General features: G+C 44.6%; 1 protein-coding gene across 9 annotated transcripts in view; it reads right to left on the bottom strand.

Moving 5' to 3' along the window:
• Positions 1-23,791, bottom strand: part of LOC135555271 (dynamin-2-like) — a 39,131-nt gene that overhangs the window by 7,994 nt on the left and 7,346 nt on the right. For 4 of the 9 annotated variants that reach the window (XM_064987589.1, XM_064987585.1, XM_064987584.1 and 1 more), the window contains 14 exons: positions 14,276-14,349; positions 13,910-14,059; positions 13,455-13,658; positions 12,914-13,012; positions 12,666-12,826; positions 12,230-12,372; positions 12,022-12,157; positions 11,775-11,842; positions 11,044-11,182; positions 8,160-8,246; positions 7,668-7,738; positions 6,208-6,259; positions 4,865-4,876; positions 1,550-1,660 (listed from right to left, as the gene is read on the bottom strand). In XM_064987589.1, the coding sequence (XP_064843661.1) occupies positions 1,550-1,660; positions 4,865-4,876; positions 6,208-6,259; positions 7,668-7,738; positions 8,160-8,246; positions 11,044-11,182; positions 11,775-11,842; positions 12,022-12,157; positions 12,230-12,372; positions 12,666-12,826; positions 12,914-13,012; positions 13,455-13,658; positions 13,910-14,059; positions 14,276-14,349 (1,507 nt within the window). Of the gene's footprint in view, positions 1-1,549; positions 1,661-4,623; positions 4,651-4,864; positions 4,877-6,207; positions 6,260-7,667; positions 7,739-8,159; positions 8,247-9,913; positions 10,053-11,043; positions 11,183-11,774; positions 11,843-12,021; positions 12,158-12,229; positions 12,373-12,665; positions 12,827-12,913; positions 13,013-13,454; positions 13,659-13,909; positions 14,060-14,275; positions 14,350-23,791 lie in introns of all 9 variants that reach the window. The other 5 variants (XM_064987588.1, XM_064987587.1, XM_064987592.1 and 2 more) reach the window with 4 other exon arrangements.

The following is a 23,791-nucleotide window of genomic DNA, read 5'->3' on the forward strand; positions in this document are numbered from 1 at the left end:
TACTAGGCTTCTCCACCAATGAGCAGAGAGAGTGGAATGCATTTCCTCTGTATAAGACCCAGACCACCAGGCTGGTGAGAAGAGAGGGAGAGAGGAGGAGCATGGGGGAGAGAGAGATGGGGGGAGGGATGCCAGCTTTGCACTGTTGAGGAGAAGCATCTGGAAGCGTTTATGTCTGCACTAACACAGAGAGCCGCTCAGTCCCAACAGTTACATCACCCTAAGCCAATGTCCTAGTCTCTCACACACACAAATATATAACCACACACATGAAAACATACAAACACCCATGTGCTTGTGCAAATGCAAACACGTAAACACAGACGCATGAAAGTTGCATACAACCACAAACCAAGACAAACATACATACACACCCCCCCCCTCCAACCCGCCCCCAGTAACCCAGTACGATTTCCTGCAAATTCCAAAGGCAGATCCCTGCTGGAACATTTCAACCCGCCTGCCACGTCAGTTTGCTTCCACCATCCTCCCTCGCTCCTTCTCCTCCCTCGCTCCTTCTCCTCTTCTGCACTTTCTCCTTCTCTCGCTCTTTCCACCACAGAGGACTGGTCAAACTGAACGGTACCAGTTGCTTTGAGGCGTAGTCAGAGTGACAGGTTAAAGGTTTTTCTTCAGCTCTGGTCAGTGGTATCTTTTGAAGCTCTTTTTGTTTCTCTGAGAGAGGGGACATCTTCGCCAAGGCCTGGGCTGCTCTGACCGAACTAATGGTAAGTTTAACAGTCAGACTATATTTCCGAATGCATCCGTCTGTAAATGTTTAACTTTCCAAGGATGATCCCTAGTGCTTTTGGTTTATTTCTTTAATATTATTTAAACTTTGTTCGAGTAAAACATCATACAATATGTATCATCGACATGCCTTTTCCATATATTTCACAGCCTTTGAAATGGCCTACAGAGCATTTGAAATCTGACTGTAGAGAGTAGTGTGTGGTCACAGAGTGGGAAAACACCTTGCTGTTTTGTTCATGTGCACAAAGTAAATACAGTAATGGCTGTTGGAACTTTAAGTTGATCAAATACTATTAAAAAAAAGTTGTATGCTCAACATCTCTCCATTACATCAACATACTAAATTAGTCAATACATTTATATATTTGGACCTCAGTCTGAGTTTGGCTGCTTTCTTTATCAGAGGAATGTTTACTCTCCCTCCACCCCCCCCCCACCTCTGTCCTGTCTCTAGGGCAGTGACCTGCAGCCGGAGCGACCCCGTGGGCCTTCCCCCCTCCTCACCCCCCCGCCTGCCCAGTGTTCAGACTACCTGTTCATCAGGCTGAAGCTGAACAGTAGTCTGCACATTGGTTAGGCTGGGCCGGGACACACACACAGGACACATCTAACCACCAGCCAGCAGGGGCTCTGGTGAGAGGCTCTGGCCGGATCTGATTCTCCACCGTGACAATGAGAGGGGGGAGGGAGCATGCAATGCAGATCATATATCAGCCCATGGAGTAGTAGCAGAATCTTTCTGCCAGTTTGTATTGTACTATTTTGTGTTGTACTTCTCCCAGCGTTAGACACTCACCTCCTCATCCTTGTACCAGGATAGTGACTCTGCGGTCAGGATGAACCAGTACTCCTTGGAGCCTCCCTTCATGATGCTGATGTTGATGGTGAGCCAGCCTTTGCGGATGACCTGTTAGGGGAGAGATAGGGGTGGGGGAACAGGGGAGCGAGGGGTGGTGGGGGACAAGGTATACCAGGAGGATGGAGGGAAAACAAGTCATTAAAGTACTCATGATTTACCTCCTGGAGATCTTGTGATATGACTAACTTAACTGACCAATAAAAACCTTACCTGGGTACTCAGTGTGAGTTTGGTTGATCCTGTCTTACCAATATAAGCACTAAGATGTTCTACATACTCTAAATTAACTCTTCTATTCTGAGTATACAGATCTACAATTCCAACAATGTTTCTGAACAGAATCCCTGATATATACAGTAAGCATACGGTGTGGAGATTTAAACAGGAAACCTCAAACAAACCTTAATGACCTCAAAACTAACTAATAGGTGGCATCCAGATCAAATGGGACCCACACAGGGTCAGGGATCAAGGGTCGGCGGTGGTATGTTAGAGTGAGCGGGTCAGTAAAAGCTAGCCTATACACGGTTAGCCAAAACAGACTAGGGTTAGTGGGTTAACTGGGCAGAGTCGTCAGACATACACTCCAGTGTAGGGCACTGTAGGAGGCTAAACACCTATGTAAGGAACATGACATAGGGAGATGGAGAGGCAAGAGGAGGGGGGCCAGACTGTGGGAGAGGAATACAGCGATATGCAGAGACAATGGAGACGGGTAGACTGAGCCACAGCTCACGGAGTGGACGGGTAGAGAGAGAGGGATGGGAAAAAAAGGGAGGATTTAAGGAAGGGAGAGAGGAAAGAGAGATGAGGCAGGGTTGAGAGGTTCTTTCTGTAGACGAGTTGTATTAGAGCAGGGGTCCTCAACCTTTTTATGCCCAGGGACGCCCTCGCAGGCAAACCCAGGGAACCCCATCCTAAGTTAGCAAACATTGTTTTCACAACTTGTCTTATCAGGTGAATGATAATGTCAAGCAGAAGTAATAACATTTTAAAATTAATAGATTTGGTAAATAGTTTTTCATTATTTTGACCTCCCCACATATAACTGGAAGAGGAAGTGTAAACTAACAGCCTATTCACTAGAAAAGGTAACTCCAAACACATTTTCGCTAAGAACTGTTTTGCGCTGGTTAAACAAAGGTTAGCCATGTCTGGACAAAAATGTATGTCCAAGTCAACAAAGCTCTGCAGCAGCCAGCAGCACTTGCCACAGTGGTAGTCTATTCACAGGTGCTGTTTCAAAGCCTATGTCAGATACACCAGTGAATGTAATTATCTTTAAGGAGTGTAATCTGTTCAATATCAGGAGTTGAAAAATAAAGTTGACATCAGAAAGATACTCTTATTTTCTACTGCATGTAATTCAACATTTGCTTATTCTGTTGCTAGCGATATTCATAAAAACCTTTAAATAAAAATTCTTTTTTTGGGACCCCCTGCAGTACCTCGTCAGATATCTAGGGGGCTGCTGACCCCTGGTTGTAGTACCCCTGTATTAGAGTAATGCTCTCATTGTTAGTGCCATTTCAAAGAACCATCAGGTGAGGCAGATATCAAGCTTGGACAAGGATGCTATCAAGTTATGCCGATAAGACAGAGAGAACATCAACCTCTTTCGCCCTGTGTCTTAAAGACTGATTGGGGTTTATGACGGACGGACGGGGGTGTAATTAGTAGGAAAGTAGCAAAAGAAATGAGAGGAAGAGGCTGTAACATAGGAGTTAGCTAAATTCTCAGTTTGCCTTGGCGAAGAATTGCCTTACACCCCTCTAATGAGAACTTTTATTCATTTATTTTTAAACCTGGCTGGCAGTCAGTGGTCAGTGTCGTAAGTGTTGAAGGTAAGAGACAGACAAGAGGAGTGTGAGGTGACCGAATAGGGATAGTGAGATGTTTTTAATGCCATGACACTTCTTTCCTCACTGTCTAAACAGAAGCCCTGACATGCAGGATAGGTCAGTGATGACAAAAGACAGACATTTAGCCTGTTCTCTCATGTTCAGGTTATTATCACTCGAGAAAAGTTAGGCCACTTGATGGCATTATTGCCTCAATTCCTGTAAAAAGCTTCCCTACGTTGAAATCACTCATTTCTAAAGTAAACACATTATTTTAGGTCTTCTACCAGCTGGTAAATCAAACATATATACATTAGATGTATGGATATAAACACACTCCAAATCATTATTAAACCCAATTTATATTACTTCAAAATCAGATTTGATCAGAGTTATTTTATGTAAAGTATAATCATTGATTGAATCATGACGCCCCCCCATGCCATCTACTGCCACCCTCTGGTCCCTGATTGGAATGACAGTCACGAGTCTCTCACAGAATGGTTTGTGGACAGTTGTGAGGTGTGCTACTAACATATTGTTATAGTGATGATTGGAATATTGAGTTGTGGAAAGTTGACATGCCACGATAAGTTATAAAGAGAGAAAACATCAAGAGGAGATTTCAATGACACCAAAAGGATGAAAATGTGAACCTCTAGTGTCTGATTGTTGGTGATTCATGTCTCCTCCCCCCAGTCCTGGAATGTTCAGGACCCTTCAACAGCAAGGCAAACTGAGGCGGTCACTACTTAAACCCCTGGACAGGGCAGCATGGGTAAGGACCAAAAGCAGGAGAACTGACACCAGCCACTCTCACATCCTCACAACTCTTCCATAGTCTTTCACAGGGAATCATAACATTACACTTCAGTGTGGTTCAAGAACGTGACAAAAAAATAAAACAATTCTGCCTGTGCTTGGACAGAACTGGTTTCAACAGGTTTGAGCGTAGAGTAAATGTTAGAATATTACTATCTACTTGTCCAATTAAAGACAATTGCTATCTTGTTAAGTGAAACCAATAATTAGAGCATAACCTGGATGTTATTGAGGAAGCCGTTACCGATTACGGGTAAGGGGTAAAGCCGACGAGAATTACATCTCTACAATACGACTCTAATTGATCTCTGGTTTGCCATAAGTCTTGAGACTTTGAGACTCTACTACCTTCTCCTGCTCGCCCTCTCTCAGTCCCTGTGGAGTAGGGAAGATATGACGAGAAAAAAACAGCTCATTGTTTTGAAGAGGAGTTCTGTACACAGGAGTAACCTGGAACAAGTTGCCATAACACCAATACCCATAACCTCCCATTCTTTCCTAAGTGTCAGATGTCTGGCCTCAGTTCTCCTGCTCTGGTGACCCCTGCTGACTCCTAACAGAGTGTGGCTTGGATCTGTGGGGTACTTACCAGAATCTCACCCTGCAGGGATGGGGAGGGGGGGGTTGGGGAGTGGTTAGGGCAAAAGATGGCAGGATAAATCATAGACCAGGGAAAAAGGGGGAAGCAAGCAAGCCAGGGAAGGAAGGAGATGGGGGAGTGGGGAAATGAGTAAGGGGAGGAGTGTGTGTGTGTGTGGGGGGGGGGGGCAGGAAACGTTTGAAATGGTAGAATGAAAGGTTTGAAGGTGAGACAGAAATGAAGGAATCCATGAGACAACCGGAGAGATGGAGAGAGAGGTTGAGGGATAGAAAGAACGAAAGATGGAAGGAGAGAAAAGATGGAGACAGCAAGAGATTGAGAGAGAGAGGTTGAGGGGTAGAAAGAATGAAAGATAGAAGGAGAGAAAAGATGGAGACAGTGAGAGGTTGAGAGAGAAGTTGAGGGATAGAAAGAATGAAAGATGGAAGGAGAGAAAAGATGGAGACAGCGAGAGATTGAGAGAGAGGGAGCAAGAGAACAAGAGTTACATGCGATTAGATTTCCTTCAATTACCACACATCGGCTATTTGATATTGGTTGCTTTCATTGAGCGAAGCTGGGTCCCATGCACATTCTGAATTACAATACAAAAAGTGCTTGGGTTAGTTGATAAACATAAAACAATTCTATGATTGTTGCTTTGCTGTTAGGTATCATGCCTTGGTTGTGTTGTAGTGCCGTGCAAATAGTGATAAAGTAGTGATAGTTGTGGTATAAACAGCTGTTCATTTCCTATGCAGGGAAGCAGGGAGGGCTTGAATGACTCTAGTCTAGGGCAACTCTCCCCTTGCTGAAATACAGTGTTAGAAGGTATTTCTATAGGATGTAATGTATATCCTAGAAAATATGTACCCTTACTAGGTTTCCAGGAACCTGAGAAGTGCACTCCATAAGTGTTGATGACATTGAAGCTGACATAACATAGTCACATGATTTCAGGTATTTAGATATCACATCAATAAAGCAGAGACTTCAAAACACGTTTAGAACTGTTTGGATAACACAGGAAGAGAGGTGCCGGGTATATAACACAGTGGCCAAGGAGGAAAATGAACATCTGACTTAAAGACAGGATGGTATTTGGCCATGATTTGCAGGGGTTATCTTGAAGCTACTTATGTTTAAGTAAATAAGTGCTGTGAGGTTGTAAGTGTCAGGTTACTAGTAGTTGAGTCTATTAATTGGTAGCATAGGGTCAGAGGTCAGGTATGTTACAACATGTAAACATGATAGAGGGGAAAGTGTCAGTCTGGGGCAGCTTAATCTGGGGGTTGATCAGATTGGGAGGGCTGGGTAGGTAAGAGGGTGGGAGGAGGAGGGACAAAGTGTACCTGGTTTGGAATGGCCCTCTTCTTGTTCTGATGTGTATTTCTCTGCTGGGCACTGTTAGAAAAGGACAGGTTCAGACGGAAAAAACACATTCAAAACCACAATCAGCATCAACAATATTTGGGTAATAATGGGTATTGATCAATCAAATTGTTTAACAGCTATCAAACCTGTCCTACAATTCAAGTTATCAAACATAGTCATGGGAACAGTGGGAGTGGGGTCTGGGGGAACGGGCGGAGAGGAAGAGGGACATCGGATTCGTGACAGCCCACCTGTTGTTGCCGTACCCTGGTGGGCTACCATCATCGTGCCTTCTGAAGTCAAGACTGAAAGTGACGCCATTAGAGACAAGTTACCACCCCTACCTACCTGACAACACTTCTCATCAATCCATCAACCCATTATCCATGCGGATGATTGGAAAGGAACCCGCACGGCATTCAGACCCGCAAGGGGAAATGCTATGTTACGTAATCAGATGCATACCTCAGGCAGAGGGAAGAGACCATAGAAACAGAAGTCATTATATTTCTATGGAAGAGACTTTCAACTCAGCTAGCTACATGCTGTGCATTCTACAGTAATTGCTACACTGGAGACCGTGTAGAGGGCAGAGTTCAACGCATGTCAAGCTCTGGCAGGACATCCAGTATGAGTGTCTAGGGCTGACCTATCAGCAAGATGCAGGAAATCAGGATTCCAAAACACCATGTTATTGGTAATAACCAACGCAGTCAACAGATAAAAACTCCACTCAAACTCACTCAGTTCAATCCCTAAGCACACAACAAATAAGTGTCCTTGAAAAATCAAAACAGCTCCAGAGAGACAGGGTCAGAAAGGCAGGGTGCACAACCTAGCATGCTTGGTTCAGCTCATTAGAGGCAGAACTAACCTAGCAGAGCTAGATGGACCTTGTCTGTCCCCTAGCGTAGTATTCTATGGTGTTCTAACCACGTTCATTGATCTGCCTTCATGGTGGATCAATCAGACTGGTTTATAGCATGTAGATCAAGGATCCACAGATTCAGCCCCTTGTTAGGATCAGTAAGACTGACAAAAGAAGCGGTAATTGTGGTTTATAACGACAGTGGTCTCTGAGTGTCTTTGGGGGTTGTGATAAAGTGGCCAAACAGCGATTGAGGTATTGATTGTTTCAAGTCTATAGGGAATGGCACTTACTGTAGGAATAACTATCAAGCACAGGCAGTCAGGCACACAAGCTTATGGGACTCTACCCGATCTATGTTCAGCAGAGTTCAGTTCAGACCATGCCCAGTTCAGCAAACAGTACAAGTCTGGCTTTGGGCAGTAGTGAGTTAGTCTGGTGCCCAGGACTACATCACAACCACACCTTCAGCTGGGAGCTGGGGCACGAGCATTAGGGGGAGAGGGGGAAGGGGTGCTTGGGTAAAGGGTGAGGAGTATTAGGGTGGTGGGGGAGTAGTAGGGTTCATACTTGGCGAAGCCTATAAAGTCCTCGTGGTTGGTGTTGATGTAGGACAGCTCAATGTCAATCAGCAGCATCACCTAGAATGAAGACAGAGCTTCACTATGACAATAGAGTTCATTTTACATCACATTTAAATCACTTAGTCGTTGAACAGACGTCATTTACAATCCGCGCATCAACCACCACTTATCACAATCAAGCAAAGCCAGTCCAAGTACAGAAAAGACTAGTGCAAGAAAGGCAAGTATAAACAATTGATTTCAAATGGAGAAATATATTTCTTAAATAATATTTCTTAAAAATCTCCTGTTGGGAGGGTTTCTCTGTCAGTGGTCAGGTCCTGCATTAAAAAAGCATCTCAGAGTAGGAGTGCTGATCTAGGATCAGGTCCCCCTGACCATATCATCTAATTCATTATGATCTAAAAGGCTGAACTGATCCTATGTCAGCACTCCTACCCCGAGACTCCTTGTAAAAACAGGCCCTAAATGCACTGACCTGGTCCTTGGTCTTGCCCTCTCTCTCTCTGACGTAAGTGGTGACGATCCTCTCGGTCTCCTCTCTCAGCCGGGGGTAAGAACCCAGCTGCAAGGTTATACAAAACAACTGCAACACTGACCATATAGACAAAGACAATCACTAGCATACACTAACACTCTGGCATGACTATCCAGGCAGACCTACCTTCCATTTACATATACAACAGACAGGAGATGAAGCACATAAACTGAGTGGACAAAACATTAAGAACACCTGCTCGTTCCATGATAGACTGACCAGGTGAAAGCTATGATACCTTATTGATGTCACCTGTTAAATCCACTTCAATCAGTGTAGATGAGGAGAGGAAACCGGTTCAAGGATTTTTAAGCCTCAATACAATTGAGACACAGATTGTGTATGTGTGCAAGACAAAATATTTAAGTGCCCTTGAACAGGGTATGGTAATAGGTGCCAGGCGCACCGGTTTGTGTGTCAAGAAATGCAACGCTGCTAGGTTTTTCACACTCAATAGTTTCCTGTGTGTATCAGGAATGGTCCACCACCTAAAGGACATCCAGCCAACTTGACACAACTGTGGGAAGCATTGGAGTCGACATGGGCCAGCATTACTATGGAACACTTTCAACACCTTGTAGAGTCCATGCCCCGACAAATTCAGGCTGTTCTGAGGGAAAAATTAGGTCCAACTCAATATTAGGAAGGTGTCCTTGATGTTTTTTACACTCAGTGTGCAGGATAGGGGAAGGACATAGGCATTCAGCAGTGAATATAGTAATCATATTGACTACCACACACACACACACACACCTTAATGGGCATGCACACAGGATGAATGTCTGTGATCTATGGCATAAGGGCAGCGCTTTCAGCCTCAGCTGGGAATGACCATGATGGACACCATGAGGAGTGATGTCATGATGATTAGCTCTAGTTGACTGGAGGCAACCTTTAAATGGATCAATGGCTAAAATACATAGAAACATTTAGGAAATTAGATCATTCAACCTAAAAAAATAAATAAATAAAGTAAGTTAAGTTACAGTTGACACTATTGTTTTCCTGTGACAGTGAACAATCATTCCAAGCTGACGGTGATTGCTGATCTTATTTCATGTTAGTGAAGAACAGATCAGGAGAATGAAGAAGAAGAGGGTGAAGGACAGGGTGAAGGGCAAATCCTTTCTTCAGCTGAACTAATACCAGAGGTAGAGTGACAGTGAAAGGGATGGACTGTGGTGGGTCTTTGAAATGCAATTCCCCCCTCCATCCTCAAGATGGCATGGTTGTTGAGCAGCACTGTTGCTAGGGCAACACAGCAACAGGGTCAGTGCTGGGTCAGTGAGAGGGCACAGCCTCATAACCCTGCAGGACATGTATACATATAAATATAGCCCTGGAGATCTGGGCTCTGATGTTCTGGTAGACAGAGGTCTGGGTCTTGAGGAGAAGGGGAGATGGGGATGGAGGAGGCACGTGATTTGCAAGTCAATGCTTGATTGGACACGTGTGGCTTGGACAAAAGGAGAGGATGTGTGTGGCGAGGGAGGAATACACACAATCCAGGCACTGAGGAGCGATGGCGTGGGGGGTGATTAGGATAGGTTGCTGATTGGAGCGCGGTGGAAGAGAGGTGCGAGGGGAACAGGGACGGGCATTCAATCACAGATGAGAGGATACGCTCTGGAACACTCTCTCTTCCTTCTCTCCCCCCCCTCTTTCCTGTGAGGGGCGAGTCTGCTCTTGGTTACCTTGACAGAACACTTCATGACGAGCGCGGTCAGCTCGGACACCACCAGATCCACACATTTCAGGCTGGGCTCTTTCAGTTTGAGGATCTGCTTTTTGACTATGGCCTCGAAGGCCAGGTCAGGGGTGAACAACCCCGTTCTGAGGGGGTACGGGGGGTTGGGGGAGCGAAGTGTAGGGGGGCAGCATAGAGAGAGGGATAGACAGAAATAACAGAGGCGAGAGAGAGAGAAATACAGGAAAGAAAAAAAAACAAGAAGATTCTTAGTTTAGTTAGTTATCTGTCAAACTAGAAATCTCGTCTCTAGAAATACGAGTAAAGCAAGAAGATAAGGACAAGCCGCAGGCTTTCACATCCTCTTCTCTTGACAGGGCAGTTCTTTTCAAACTAGGTATATAATATAGATATGTAGGCACATATTCAACTCACAGTACCCACATAACTAACACCCTAGCTATGTCAGTCCTAAGTGTGTATCATTCTTAGACAGATGAGACCTGCAGCTTGTCCATGTGAGACCAGTGATGCTCGGGGAATGGCCATCCCCAACCATCCCGTCTCCACGACGACGACACCACAACCGTCACAAAACACGACAGCAGCACAGGCTAGCTGTGGCGGGCTGAGGGGGAGTCAAACTGACCCCATATCTGCCCCATCCAGTCCTCTGGACATACACCACACTAAATCTACACAAGTGTGTATAGCGTGTTTTTATTTTATTTAATTAACACATTTTTTTTTACAATGGTGACCTACACCGGCCAAACCTGGACGACACTGGGCCAATTGTGCGCCGCCCTATGGGACTCCCAATCACGGCCGGTTGTGATACAGCCTGGATTTGAACTGAGATGCAGTGCCTTAGACCGCTGCGCCACTCGGGAGCCCCCGGGTGGTTACACAGTAGACGTTCTGATTAGGGCCAGGAGTTTTTATTTACTAACTAACTACATGACCTGACTGGAAAATCTCTGGGCCCTAGTTGTGCTATCTAAAGGGTCATAGAGGCCATGGATGGACAGCTGTTTTGGAGCAGAGTGGGTCAGTGTTGTGCCCCCCCCAGTGTCGCCCCCTTGTGGCCAGGCTGGGTCGTGACAGGACGGGAGTCTGGACACCAGGCTGCAGTACCTTGTTGGTGCACTGCCTGACTGTGTTGATGAGCTCCTGAATGACAAGGTCGATACATTTGATACAGGGCTCTTTCAGCTTAATGATCTGCTTTTTCACAATGGCCTCAAACGCCAGGTCGGGAGTGAACAGGCCCGTTCTGAGGACGCACAAAGACACAGACGGGGGGGCAGAGATAAGGAGACGGACAAAAAATAAAAAACTGACAGAAGTAGGACGACAGACAAGTTATTTTCCAGAGAGATAGCATACAAACAGACAAAAGCAGATAAAGATGAGTCAGTCCAGAAAATGAGAACAGTAGAACAAATAAAAGATAACAGACATTCACAGACAGAAATAAGGAAGAGAGAGCAGAGCCAAGGTTATCAGCATACAAACACGAAACAGCACACAAATCAGTGATTGATGTATGCACAAGGAAATAAGAAGCAAGATATTAAAGAAAAATAGAGGTGTGTGGGGGGGGGAGTGGGGGAAGATTAAATTAGTTTTGATTTCACATCGAACAACAACAACAACAACAACCATTTGAGTGTATGATAGGCAGTTCTGTGGGAGAGTGATCTGTGGGAATTTTAGGCTAATTGCTCTGTGATTGCTCAGCATGCTGTGGGTCAGTTTTCCATGAAAGGAGGAAACAGAGAGGGTTGACAGTGAAGAGGAAAGAGCTGAACACAGTGGTGGTGATGTGTGAAGACACAGGACGGCCTCTCCTCTCCTCCACTTGCCTGACACCATGGACATTCTTGATGGCATGACTGATCTCCCTCCTCAACTCCTTCTCATCAAACACAATCTGACAGAGAGAAAAGAGAAAAGAAAGAACAAACAATAGAAACACTGTTAATCCAGTCTGCACTCTGAAATTCACACTTCTAAATAAGTCGATCAACTGTGGTGAAAACAGTCAAGCAGGCAGATGAACTTCTCTTGTAGAAATATTATGACAGTGAGTATTGAGACCGCAGCGCTCACCTTGACCAGCTCGAAGGGGAAGCGCTCATGGAAGATCCGGTTGATTTTGGCACCGCCCGACAGCTCCGCTGTGTCCACCTGGTCCCCAGAGCCCTCGATACGCTTCTCAAAATCCACCCCAAACTGCTGCACCATCCTGGGAAGAAAGACAGAGTCAGGGTCAACTCTTGGACTACTCATTATGGTGGTGTGTGTGTCCTCTACTCACTGCAGCAGGGCCTTGGTCTTGCGTGTGGGGTCGTCGGGACGGAAGTTCTTGTACTCCTCCACCTCTTTCTCCAGGGAGAGCACCTGGCTCTGCAGCTTACTGCGCAGCCCAGGCAGAGTGTCCCTGATGTGGTTGGTCAGTTGCTGAGGAGAGAGAGAGGGACACCGTGAGTGAGGGAGGAGCGAGAGGAACACCATGAGTGAGGGAGGAGAGAGGGAGAAGGAGAAATGTAAGGGATAGAATGAGCGAGAAGGAGAATAGGAGGGGAGAGAATGTATAGTGAATGAAAAAGTGAGTTCAAGGAACATTATAGCCTGGTTTAAGATCTGTTGGTGCCGGCTCTCGAGTTCACAAGAAAGCAAAAAAACTGATCTGGAAGTCAGACTAGAACATCAGTGTAGAATAACAGAAAGGTGAACGTTGAGTAATCTCTCACCTGGTTTAGTTGTTTCTGCAGGTGTGGGGTGCCCATGCGCTCGGCCATGTGTCTGTAGCCCGGGTGAGACAGGAAGAACTTCCTCTCTGCAGCCAGCGCAGCGCGGATGTCCTTCCTGCCATCTATGTCCTTCTGACTGCGGTTCACCACGCCGATATAACCTGGAGAGAGAACGCACACTTATCCCTCTGCAGTCAATGAGGTGTGTGTGTGTGTGTGTGTGTGTGTGTGTGTGTGTCTCCCCTCACCTCTACGCAGAGGTAGCAGTTTGTTCTCCAGGATGTCTTTAGCGTCCGTCCCTTCATCCATCAGGTCCAGCTTTGTGATCACGCCAATAGTGCGCAGACCTGAACAGAACCAAACAGTTCATCTCATCATATTAATCCTGACTACTGCCTGTCCACCATCCACCCAGCCTTCCATTCATCATCTCCTTCAATTCAATACAATTGTTCAGTAGGAAAAATAATGGGGGAAAAAAAAGATCAATTAGCGCTTCTTATTGGACAAGTCCAGGTACTGCGTCAATGTTTCAGTCTATTTGGTGCACCAAATGAACACCACCCAGAAATCAAGTGCCCATACTCATCCTTTGGTCGTGGGAGTTCCAATAGAGAACCAGTACAGCACCACTAGGCTAGTCCCTTACCCCGTGGGTCCGCCTCCTAGTCCCTTACCCCGTGGGTCCGCCTCCTAGTCCCTTACCCCGTGGGTCCGCCTCCTAGTCCCTTACCCCGTGGGTCCGCCTCCTAGTCCCTTACCCCGTGGGTCCACCTCCTAGTCCCTTACCCTGTGGGTCCACCTCCTTGGCAATCTTGAGGGCGTCAGAGTTGGCCAGGTCCTGGTTGGCGGGGGTGACGGCCAGGATGAGGCAGCTCTCCTTGGTGATGAACTGCAGCAGCATGTCCCTGATCTGGTGCTCTATGTCCAGCGGCTGGTCCCCCACTGCCACCTTAGTCATCCCCGGCAGGTCGATCAGAGTCAGGTTTAACACTGAGGGCGAGATGGAGAGGGGGAGGGAGAAGGTTATGACTGTTGCCATGTAGACTGTATGATGTGTGTTACATTGTGTATACATGTCCTTGTATGGCGAAGGTAGTTTCTTTGAGAGGTTGATACATGAATGTAAGTGTTTGCTGCACTTTTATGTGTGCCTGCGTGTGTGTGTACCCATACGTCCAACTGAACGTGTGCATTCATATGTTAAAATGAACACCAAATGAATAACTGTTGGTGAGCATTACCGTTAGGGGAGTAGACCCGGAGGTTGATGGGGATGGGGGAGATGCCCTTGTTGGAGCCTGTGATCCTGTCTGTCTCCGCCTCAATCTCCGCCCGGACCTCCTCAAAGTCCACAAACTTCCTCCCTTTACAGTGTAGGAACTCTGCATACTCTACAGACACAACAGAGAGAGAGAGCGAGACAGACCCACAGCGAGCGAGACACAGCGAGCGAGACACAGATAGATAGACAGATAGATAGAGAGACAGAGAGAAGAGAAGAAAGTTTTTATCAGGATACAGACAGTGTTGTTGAGTGGAGGAGGCAGGTCCATGGCAGCAGCAATGAGGACAGATAAGGCCATGGTTGTATGAGAATGCAGACTCACCGGCTTTGTTAAAGCACAGCTGCAGGATCAGAGGTCTACGGGTGACAATGCCTGATCCTCGAGGAAGAAAATCCCTGAGAGAGAGAAAAGGAGAGAAATTAAATAATAGAGGAAAAATTAATTGAGGGAGAGAAAGGGACCAAGAAAGTGAGGGGGCGAGCCCCAGAAAGACAGAAAAAACAGAGAAAGTAAAATTACTCAGTACACTAAAAAGGTCCATTTCCTCACACTATATCCTGTGTGAAATAGATGAGCATGGGGAAATGTCACACTTCATGACCCATCTGTCAACAAATTAGAAGTGACAAAGTAATTTGGTCTCATGATGCTCCTGAAGATCAATTCATTTGCTCAGCCACTTTGTTGCCACGGTGACATAGATTTAGGTAATGTGGCGATTTAGAACGATGCACTCGGTCACTCGTGGTCTCACAGCACGATGGAACAGGGGAGAGCCTCTTGATGAGGATGCAAGGCGAGGCGCATACATTCAGTAGAATATTTCAAGTGATTGTGTGTTGCAAGCTGGCTGTGTCAATGTGTAAGATACCGCCTAAGATAAGATTACGCCCATAGTAGCCTTGATACTTGACATTGAGCTGAAGTATATTTAATACATTGACTTATCTGACAATTAAGATGATTCATTAGTCCTAGCCAGTGCACATTGAACATAGATAAACTCTGTCCCTTTTCAGGACCGTCTTTCAAAGATATCTAGCAAAAATCCAAATAACTTCACAGATCTTCATTGTAAAAGGTTTAAACACTGTTTCCCATGCTTGCTTATTGAACCAGAAACAATTAATGAACATGCACCTGTCGTTAAGACAAAAACATCTTAGACTTTAGGCAATTAAGGTCACAGTTACGAAAACTTAGGACACGAAAGAGGCCTTTCTACTGACTCTGAAAAACACCAAAAGAAAGATGCCCAGGGTCCTTGCTCATCTGCATGAACATGCCTTAGGCATGCTGCAAGGAGGCATGAGGACTGCAGATGTGGCCAGGGCAATAAATTGCAATGCCCGTACTGTGAGACGCCTTAGACAGCACTACATGGAGACAGGACAGACAGCTGATCGTCCTCGAAGTGGCAGACCACGTGTAACACCTGCACAGAATCGGTACACCCGAACATCACACCTGCGGGACAGGTACAGGATGGCAATAACAACCTCCCGAGTTACACCAGGAATACACAATCCCTCCATCAGTGCATTACACCGAGACCTGTACTCTGGAGCGGGATCGATTTGGAGGTGGAGGGTCCTTCATGGTCTGGGGAAGTTTGTCACAGCATCATCGGACTGAGCTTGTTGTCATTGCAGGAAATCTCAACGCTGTGCGTTACTGGGAAGACATCCTCCTCCCTCATGTTTTACCCTTCCTGCAGGCTCATTCTGACATGACCCTCCAGCATGACAATGCCACCAGACATACTGTTCGTTCTGTGCATGATTTCCTGCAAGAAAGGAATGCCAGTGTTCTGCCATGGCCAGAGAAGAGCCTGGATCTCAATCCCATTGAGCACATCTGGGACCTGTTGGATCATAGGGTGAGGACTAGGGCCATTCCCCCCAGAAATGTCCGGGAACTTGCAGGTGCCTTGGTGGAAGAGTGGGGTAACATCTCACAGCACGAACAGGCAAATATTGTGCAGTCCATGAGGAGGAGATGCCCTGCAGTACTTAATGCAGCTGGTGGCCATACCAGATACGGACTTACTTTTGAGTTTGACACCCCACCTTTGTTCAGGGACACATTATTCAATTTCTGTTGTAAATAAGAATTTGTTCTTAATGGACTTGCCTAGTTATATAAAATAAATAAAATGTGCAACAGAAAACTCCCTACATCTGGTGGTAATAACGCTGAACTCTGGGCCTGGTACAGCACAGTCCAACAAGACAAACCTACCTCCCTCCTCCTCTTTCTAACCCAACATCTAACGCCACATGCAGAGAGACGCCTGAGGGAATGGAGATAGACTAGAAGCTAAAGCAGACAGCTTAGAGTCAATGTGTCACACACAGGACAATCAGGATGGAGCCATACTGTTGACTATTACAGAGACACTCACACTATAGACTAGACCTGTTGAACAGTGGGAACATTCAGGATGGCCTGAGTACAGCACTAATGTTGTGTGCTGCAGATCATGTAGAGTGTTTTGTTTGTCATAGAGAAAACCAGCCTAACTGGGAGAGTGGGATGCCAGTATAGAAAAGCTCTGGCAGGGGGTGAGAGAGAAAGGGAGAGGTGGAGAGAGAGGGAGGGAAAAGGGAGATGGTGCGTGAGGGAAAGGGAGATTGGGCATGAGGGACTAAGGAGAGCGAGAATAGAGGAGCTGGGAGAATAGGGGAGAGGGAAAGGGTGAGGTGGAAGGGGAAATGGGAGATGGGGCATGAGGGAATAGGGGAGAGAGGGAATAGGGGAGAGAGGGAACAGGGGAACAGGAGAATAGGGGAGAGAGGAGAGGGAAATGGGAAAGCAAGAGCTGGACTTGCCTAAGTGGAGTGGACACAGAGAGCAGACTGAGGATGTGTTGAGAGAGGGAGCTGAGGAGCAGAGGGCTGACCTCTCCAAGTGTTAATGTATTACACATCACCACCACTCTCACTGGACCCGTCCTCCTCTCCCATCACACACACACTTCATCAGTTCAACTGGACAAAGACGGACACATGATCACAGTATCACACAGATAGTCAGAGACACAGCCAGAACAAGATACTTCTGTGAGTCCATGCACCCTGTGAACAGAAGAAATACATGACCTAACACACACACACCATATCCAGAGATATACAGCCATAAAAGCCCCCACGAGAAGGGAAGAGATGACATGTGGGTACATGTCCATTATTGATATGCTGTAAATGATAGAGGAGCTGAACAGATTGTGTATCATTCTATGCATTATGTATAGGCCAAGCAAAGACCAGCAGTCTCTGAGCCTCCCTCCTCCAATGCCGCAGAAAATAGATACAGTGGGGCAAAAAAGTATTTAGTCAGCCACCAATTGTGCAAGTTCTCCCACTTAAAAAGATGAGGCCTGTAATTTTCATCATCGGTACACTTCAACTATGACAGACAAAATTAGAAAAAAAATCCAGAAAATCACATTGTAGGATTTTTTATGAATTTATTTGCAAATTATGGTGGAAAATAAGTATTTGGTCAATAACAAAGGTTTATCTCAATACTTTGTTATATACCCTTTGTTGGCAATGACAGGTCAAACGTTTTCTGTAAGTCTTCACAAGGTTCACACACACTGTTGCTGGTATTTTGGCCCATTTCTCCATGCAGATCTCCTCTAGAGCAGTGATGTTTTGGGGCTGTTGCTGAGCAACACGGACTTTCAACTCCCTCCAAAGATTTTCTATGGGGTTGAGATCTAGAGTCTGATCTGATCTGCCTCTCACTACCAGGGATTCCACAGCCATCAGGTTTGGGGTGAATTCCATCTAAATTCAAGATTAGGGTTTGAATAGGATCCCAATGGAATAAATCTACTGACAGAAATTGAATTGTTCCCAACTTCAACCGACCCCGACTGTAATAATGAGGCTGGAAGCAGCCCGGCATGGTCTGGTTCAGAGTAGCCTACGTACTGTAGTAGAATGGATGGCAGTAAAACTGTGTGACTACCCTATTAAATATGCTCAGCAGTAGACTACTTGACTGTGTGTTGGATTACCATGTAGACTGTGTCTCTGGATGACTGTAGTAGATGTGTTCTAGACTGTGTCCCTGGATGACTGTAGTAGACTGTGTAGTAGACTGTAGGGTTGGGCGGTATCCAGATGTTCATACCATCATACCCTTCAAGTGGCGCTTTTTCCAAATAATGTATATTTTATTTATATTTTTGGGCACAGAAAAACAATTTAGGCAACAGGGATGTTGATCCAGGAGGGGATTGAATGTCTCTGCTGTAACCAAGAAGCTTGATCTTGAACTTGACATCTAGCCACTTAGCTAGCTCGTTAGCAAACCAATTGCATAGTTGGAGCTCTGAGCTGGATATAATTTATTTGTGTAACGCATCTTAGATTTCCTATAGCTATTCTTAACTTATAGCTTTAAGCAATGTTCTTACATTATTTTAAGGGAAAGGTGCAAATTTCAGGTCAGCAGAGCGCAAATTTGAACATTGTCAAAATTCTGTGCAACTTCCGGCGTGTGCTTACTGTGAACACAGAGGCTGTACCCGCTTTAACTTACAGTTTGGAGAGAAAAGCATCCCATAACATTGCAGAAATAGCTGTTCTATCATTCAGTCTACAGTGGCAGCAAATGTGTGGTGTTCAGTGTGGGCATACAGTGGTTTGTCTTTTAAAAGTTGCAGTGTAAAGTGGCGCAGCTTGCATGGTGCCGCAGAATTCTATGGTACGTTATTTAAGTGTGAACCTCTGGTACCATTAATGCTAGTTTGACCACCAGATGGCATCTTTGAGAAGCATTTGATAGCCTTCAAAAGTGTCTGTACTAGAGAATTTAAAACCTTTTTTGTAAGAACATAGTATATGGGACTGATATTAAGAAAATTAATTAAGCAACATTTCTGAAAATGGTGTTTCTATTCCAAGAAAAAAAAAACTCTGGGTTTCCGATAGGATGGAACGGAAATTATGGCGCTGTTCAACGTGATGGTCGGGAGTAGGCTACAGTACTGGGCTATTTAGCTAAAGAATCCCCATGTCGTGTTGGCACGCGGGAGGCCGGGGTGCAATTCCCCGACGAGGAGGAAGGAGTAGGCTGTCCTTGTAAATAAGATTTTTTTCTTAACGGATTCCATTTGTGTTATTTCATAGTTGTGATGTCTTCACTATTATTCCACAAAGTAGAAAATAGTAAAAATAAAGAAAATGCCTGGAAGGAGTAGGTGTCCAAACTTTTCACTGGTACTTGCTTAACTGACTTGCCAAGTTAAATAAAAGGTTACACTAAGAGCATAACATTTTCTAATTCTAGTCTAACCAATACACACAGAGATTCAGAGAAAGTACAAATCTCATTGATATATCAAGACCAGTCCCCATGCTTGTCTCAGAGGAGCGGGACATATTCTAAAATAGTTGCTTCAAATCCAATTGCTTCTAACTTCAATATGCTCTTTAAATAAATAAGTCCTACACCACATTACTCAACACTAGTGAGACTCACGTCGTCTAGGGTAGGCCTAAAAAAATATGGCATGACTCTCCGCCAATAATTACATAGAGGATTGGAGGAATCTAAATTAAAACCAAAAGCCACCTCATGGGTTTCCCGGTGGCGGCCGACACGGGTCTCGAACCTGCATTTGTAGCAACGCATTTTGCACTGCAGGAGCCCCCATCCACTCCGGGGCCCCCATCAACAATGTATCAAAATACAGAGAGGTGTTGGTAAAGGTATATTGTCCTGCTAATAGCCCATAATGGGCTTTTATAATACTGTAGTTGGTGTCCAGGCCAAAACATTTCTAGATTAAAGACTATCAGAAAGCATGTTGGTACTTATTTATTTTGATCCAAAGCCATGAATGAGTGAGTCACTCTGCTTTATGTAGGTGTTTGTCATATAGCCTATGTCATCAACTTGATAATATGTAACAATATTTGAGGTTATTTTGTTAAAAAAAGCACAAAAAAACATGAGATTGTAGTCTGAATAAAGGCCAAAGGAATATTTGTAAATGCCAAAACATTTATTTCTGTTTTTAGAGGGAGAGAAACGCTGGACCAATTGTGCGCTCCCCATAAAGGCCAAAATATAGCCCTGCTAATATTCTTTATGGAGCTGTACAACGTGATCATGTGTGTTTGAAAGAGTATTTTCCAGTAAGCAACAATTTGTTTACCTTCATTAGACAACTTTGTTCCAATATTTCTGTAATTCAGTGATATTTATTCCATAGTAATTCGTTATGGATCCATAACTAAATAAACGTTGGCATTTTGAAAGAGTATTTTTATAATTAATTTATTAACGAAAGCATAAAGATGCCATTATTAGTTACATTGTTTTAGTTTGAACGTGCAGACTGGCACTAAGAACAGAACAACGGGAACGTTTTCCTAGTCAGCGCCATTATTAGTGCAATGCCCCTTAAGGTGTTGCCAGTGCACTAAAGCAGAAATTACCTCCAAGTCCCACAGCATAATAGCAAAACTTTTAGTGGAGCAACTACTGTACATTCCATGAGACTTTTGAAAAAAAAACATGCAGGGCCTTACATTAACCTGTTTATCCACTTGTCCTTCAGACAAGGTGACTGAAAATGTGTTGTTTGATGCAAGAAACCCCTTTACAAAATAAAATGCATTATTCCCATACCATTATTACAGAGAATCAAACAATGTATGCTACCCTCTGCCCGTTGTTCCACTTAGCTTATTCAATACAGTCTCAAAATACAACACTACCCATTTAAGACAAAAGAAAAGCTCTTTAACTGACTCGCTTTTCAAAGATGGCTAGAAATGCCCACATTTTGAACTCTTCTAGAAAGCAACCACTACATTTTTGATTAGAAGTTAGCTATAACTGGGAAAATAACTCACTAACTAGCAAGGAATATGAACACGTGCACAGGTGGCTACATGCAGCTCTCGCTTTGTTCGCAAAACAAGCGCATCTACTAGTGACCGCTCATGCTATAAACACAGTCCAGTTCAAAGTGAATGGCGGATCCATATATGGCAATGGCTATTTGCATATAGGCCTACTGCAGCTCTGATTGGTTATGGTGTGCTGGTCTGTGTAGAGGACTGGCCTGATCTAAATATAAAATGGTTCCATAGTAAAATGTTTAAACAAAGACAAAAGGTTAGCATGTTCAATTCATAAATATTATTAATCATGTTTGTCTGTTTTCATTAAGATGCAAAACGATTAAGATAGCTGTAGTAGACTGTAGTAGACGGTGTGTAGTAGACTGTTTCTGGATGACGCTGTAGTAAACGGTGTGTAGTAGACTGTGGCCATGGATGACTGTGTAGTAGACATAGTCTACTAAAATGTTGAGGTCACTGTATGGTTTACCAGGAGGGGTGTGGAACACAAACATGGGTCTGAGGTTTGGTGAGAGGCATGGGATTAACTCATGTGGCATTTTAGACCTCTATCATTATGGTTCCCACATTCACAGCCTCAAGTCTGACTGCCTCGCCAGGCTTTCAGTCCACTTTCAAGAATCAAAGACTACAAAAGCTGAGTGGACCATGTATGTGACTGAGCTTTTGCAAAGATGCAGCTTGATGTACAAGACAAATTTTAGATGGTCAACATTCCTATTGCTTTTCCCTCCAAGGGGTTTGCATCATCTCCCCTCACTTTGTTACCATTTAGGCAAAACATTCCAATTCGCAAACCATGAGAGTCAGTCAGTTCCTGGTCACCTTCCAGGTTCACAGTCCACTCATCTCCTCTACTCCGCTGTCAGCACTGGCACAGCAAATCAGATAACAGCCCAGCCCCAACCAGCTTGTACAGCTAGATATGACCTCCATACTCCTGCCCCCAGGGACAATGACATCACAGTCCAACAGCCACACAGAGAGCTAGAGTGGAGACCACATGATTCTCAATGATCTACATCAAGTTATTCAAAGTCCAATAACACACATACACAGAGAAAAGCATGGAAAATGCCATTTTACTAATACCACGGAGTGCAATTCAGCACACAGAACCATTCTACAGAACGCCAAAGCAGAGTGGTAACCATTTAATGGCAGCATCAGCTAATAGCTTTTTTATTGTCCTTGGTGTGGTATTTGTTTATTAGAGTACAGGTGTTGGTAGTATTACAGCAGTTTAGATGCAGCCATGTCAGATGACTCTCTGAGAAGGGGAGCAACAAGGGTTAGGCTCGTGACCCTCTATTACTTATTCACCCTGGACAGGAACTTAGGTCATCAAAATTAGCATATTGCCATGCTCAAACACACAGAGGCATTTAACCAGTATTTCAAAATATCCTCCCGGGTGTCAGCAAAGTCTGATATGAACCCTTTTGGTTGTCCTTATGTACATAGACACACAGTTTGAGTGAGTGTTTTTATTTTAAACTAGGCAAGTAATTTAAGAACAAATTCTTATTTACAATGATGACCTACCAAAAGGCCTCCTGCAGGGACGGGGGATTAAACAATAAAAAATAGAATAAAAATATAGGATTAAACACACATCACGACCAGAGACACCACACCACCACATAAAGACAGATCTAAGACAACAACACAGCATAGCAGCAGCAACACATGACAACACAGCAACATGACAACGCAGATTGGCAGCAACACATAACACAGCATGGCAGCAACACAACATGACAACACGGCAGCAGCACATGACAGCATCACAAAACATAGTACAAACATTATTGGGCACAGACAACAATACATCACACAAAGCAGCCACAACTGTCAGTAAGAGTGTCCATGATTGAGTCTTTGAATGAAGAGATTGAGATAAAACGGTCCAGTTTGAGTGTTTTTTGCAGCTCGTTCCAGTCGCTAGCTGCAGCGTAATTAGATTCGATGTATAAACATGTCCTAAAATCACACAAAAAACAACCACTAGTCAGTTTCAGGGAACAACAAGGAAAGTCGATCACGTCTCCAACATGAACAGAATACCACAGGCAAACGCCATCCCACCTGACCAGCGACAGTCAATAGCAGCAGGGCACCTGGAAGACGGAGGTCCACATTCAATTAGACTGCCTTATGAAATGCCTACTTCATAATACGTCATAATCAATGGAAGAGGAACGCATGAGTCAGAGTCAATTACTTAAGCGGCTGCCAGTCAACCATTAGGCCCGATGACATCAGAGCTCAACGGAATTCACCTAGCACAACAAAAGTGTGGAGGCAGGCAGCCAAGGCAGGACAGAACAAGAGCTGTTCTAATTTCTAGGGTGTATTCCCACTACTACTGCTGGACCCATTCATTGTTGCTGCTGTAGGCAGAGGAGATATACTATGGCTGCCATTACACCTCTCTGGAATGTCTGTGTCCACACTGACAGAAATGACCATCTTCACCCTCAGAGGAACTTCTGTGATGGTATGATGCTACTTCAAAGAATATTCAGAAAAATGAGTCAAACACTCCACTTCCTCTCAGAAGGTTTCTCTTTCACCCACATGCCATGTATGTTTTCTTCTGTAGCTTGCATTATGCCACAGGAGCCATACTTTCGTAAAGTAATCCTGTCTCAAACCAAGAGCTAAAATACTTCATATAGCCTAGGCACCTCTTAACACAACAACTTGATATCAGCACACTAGCATTTGTAATATTCAGTGTATTTTGTAAATGCTTACAATAAATCCTTAGTTATTACTTGATTTTTTAAGGACTTTATTGTCAACTTTTATACTATTAATGACAGTATTAGTTTTACTGGTAATGGTATTATTACTGCAGTGTTGAGGAAGTCCACAAGAAAAAATATATATTGCACCGTTTATGCTGTATCCTGTGCATATGACGAATACATGTTGATTTGAA

This window comes from Oncorhynchus masou, chromosome 15, assembly GCF_036934945.1.
Source record: "Oncorhynchus masou masou isolate Uvic2021 chromosome 15, UVic_Omas_1.1, whole genome shotgun sequence".
NCBI lineage: Eukaryota > Metazoa > Chordata > Actinopteri > Salmoniformes > Salmonidae > Oncorhynchus > Oncorhynchus masou.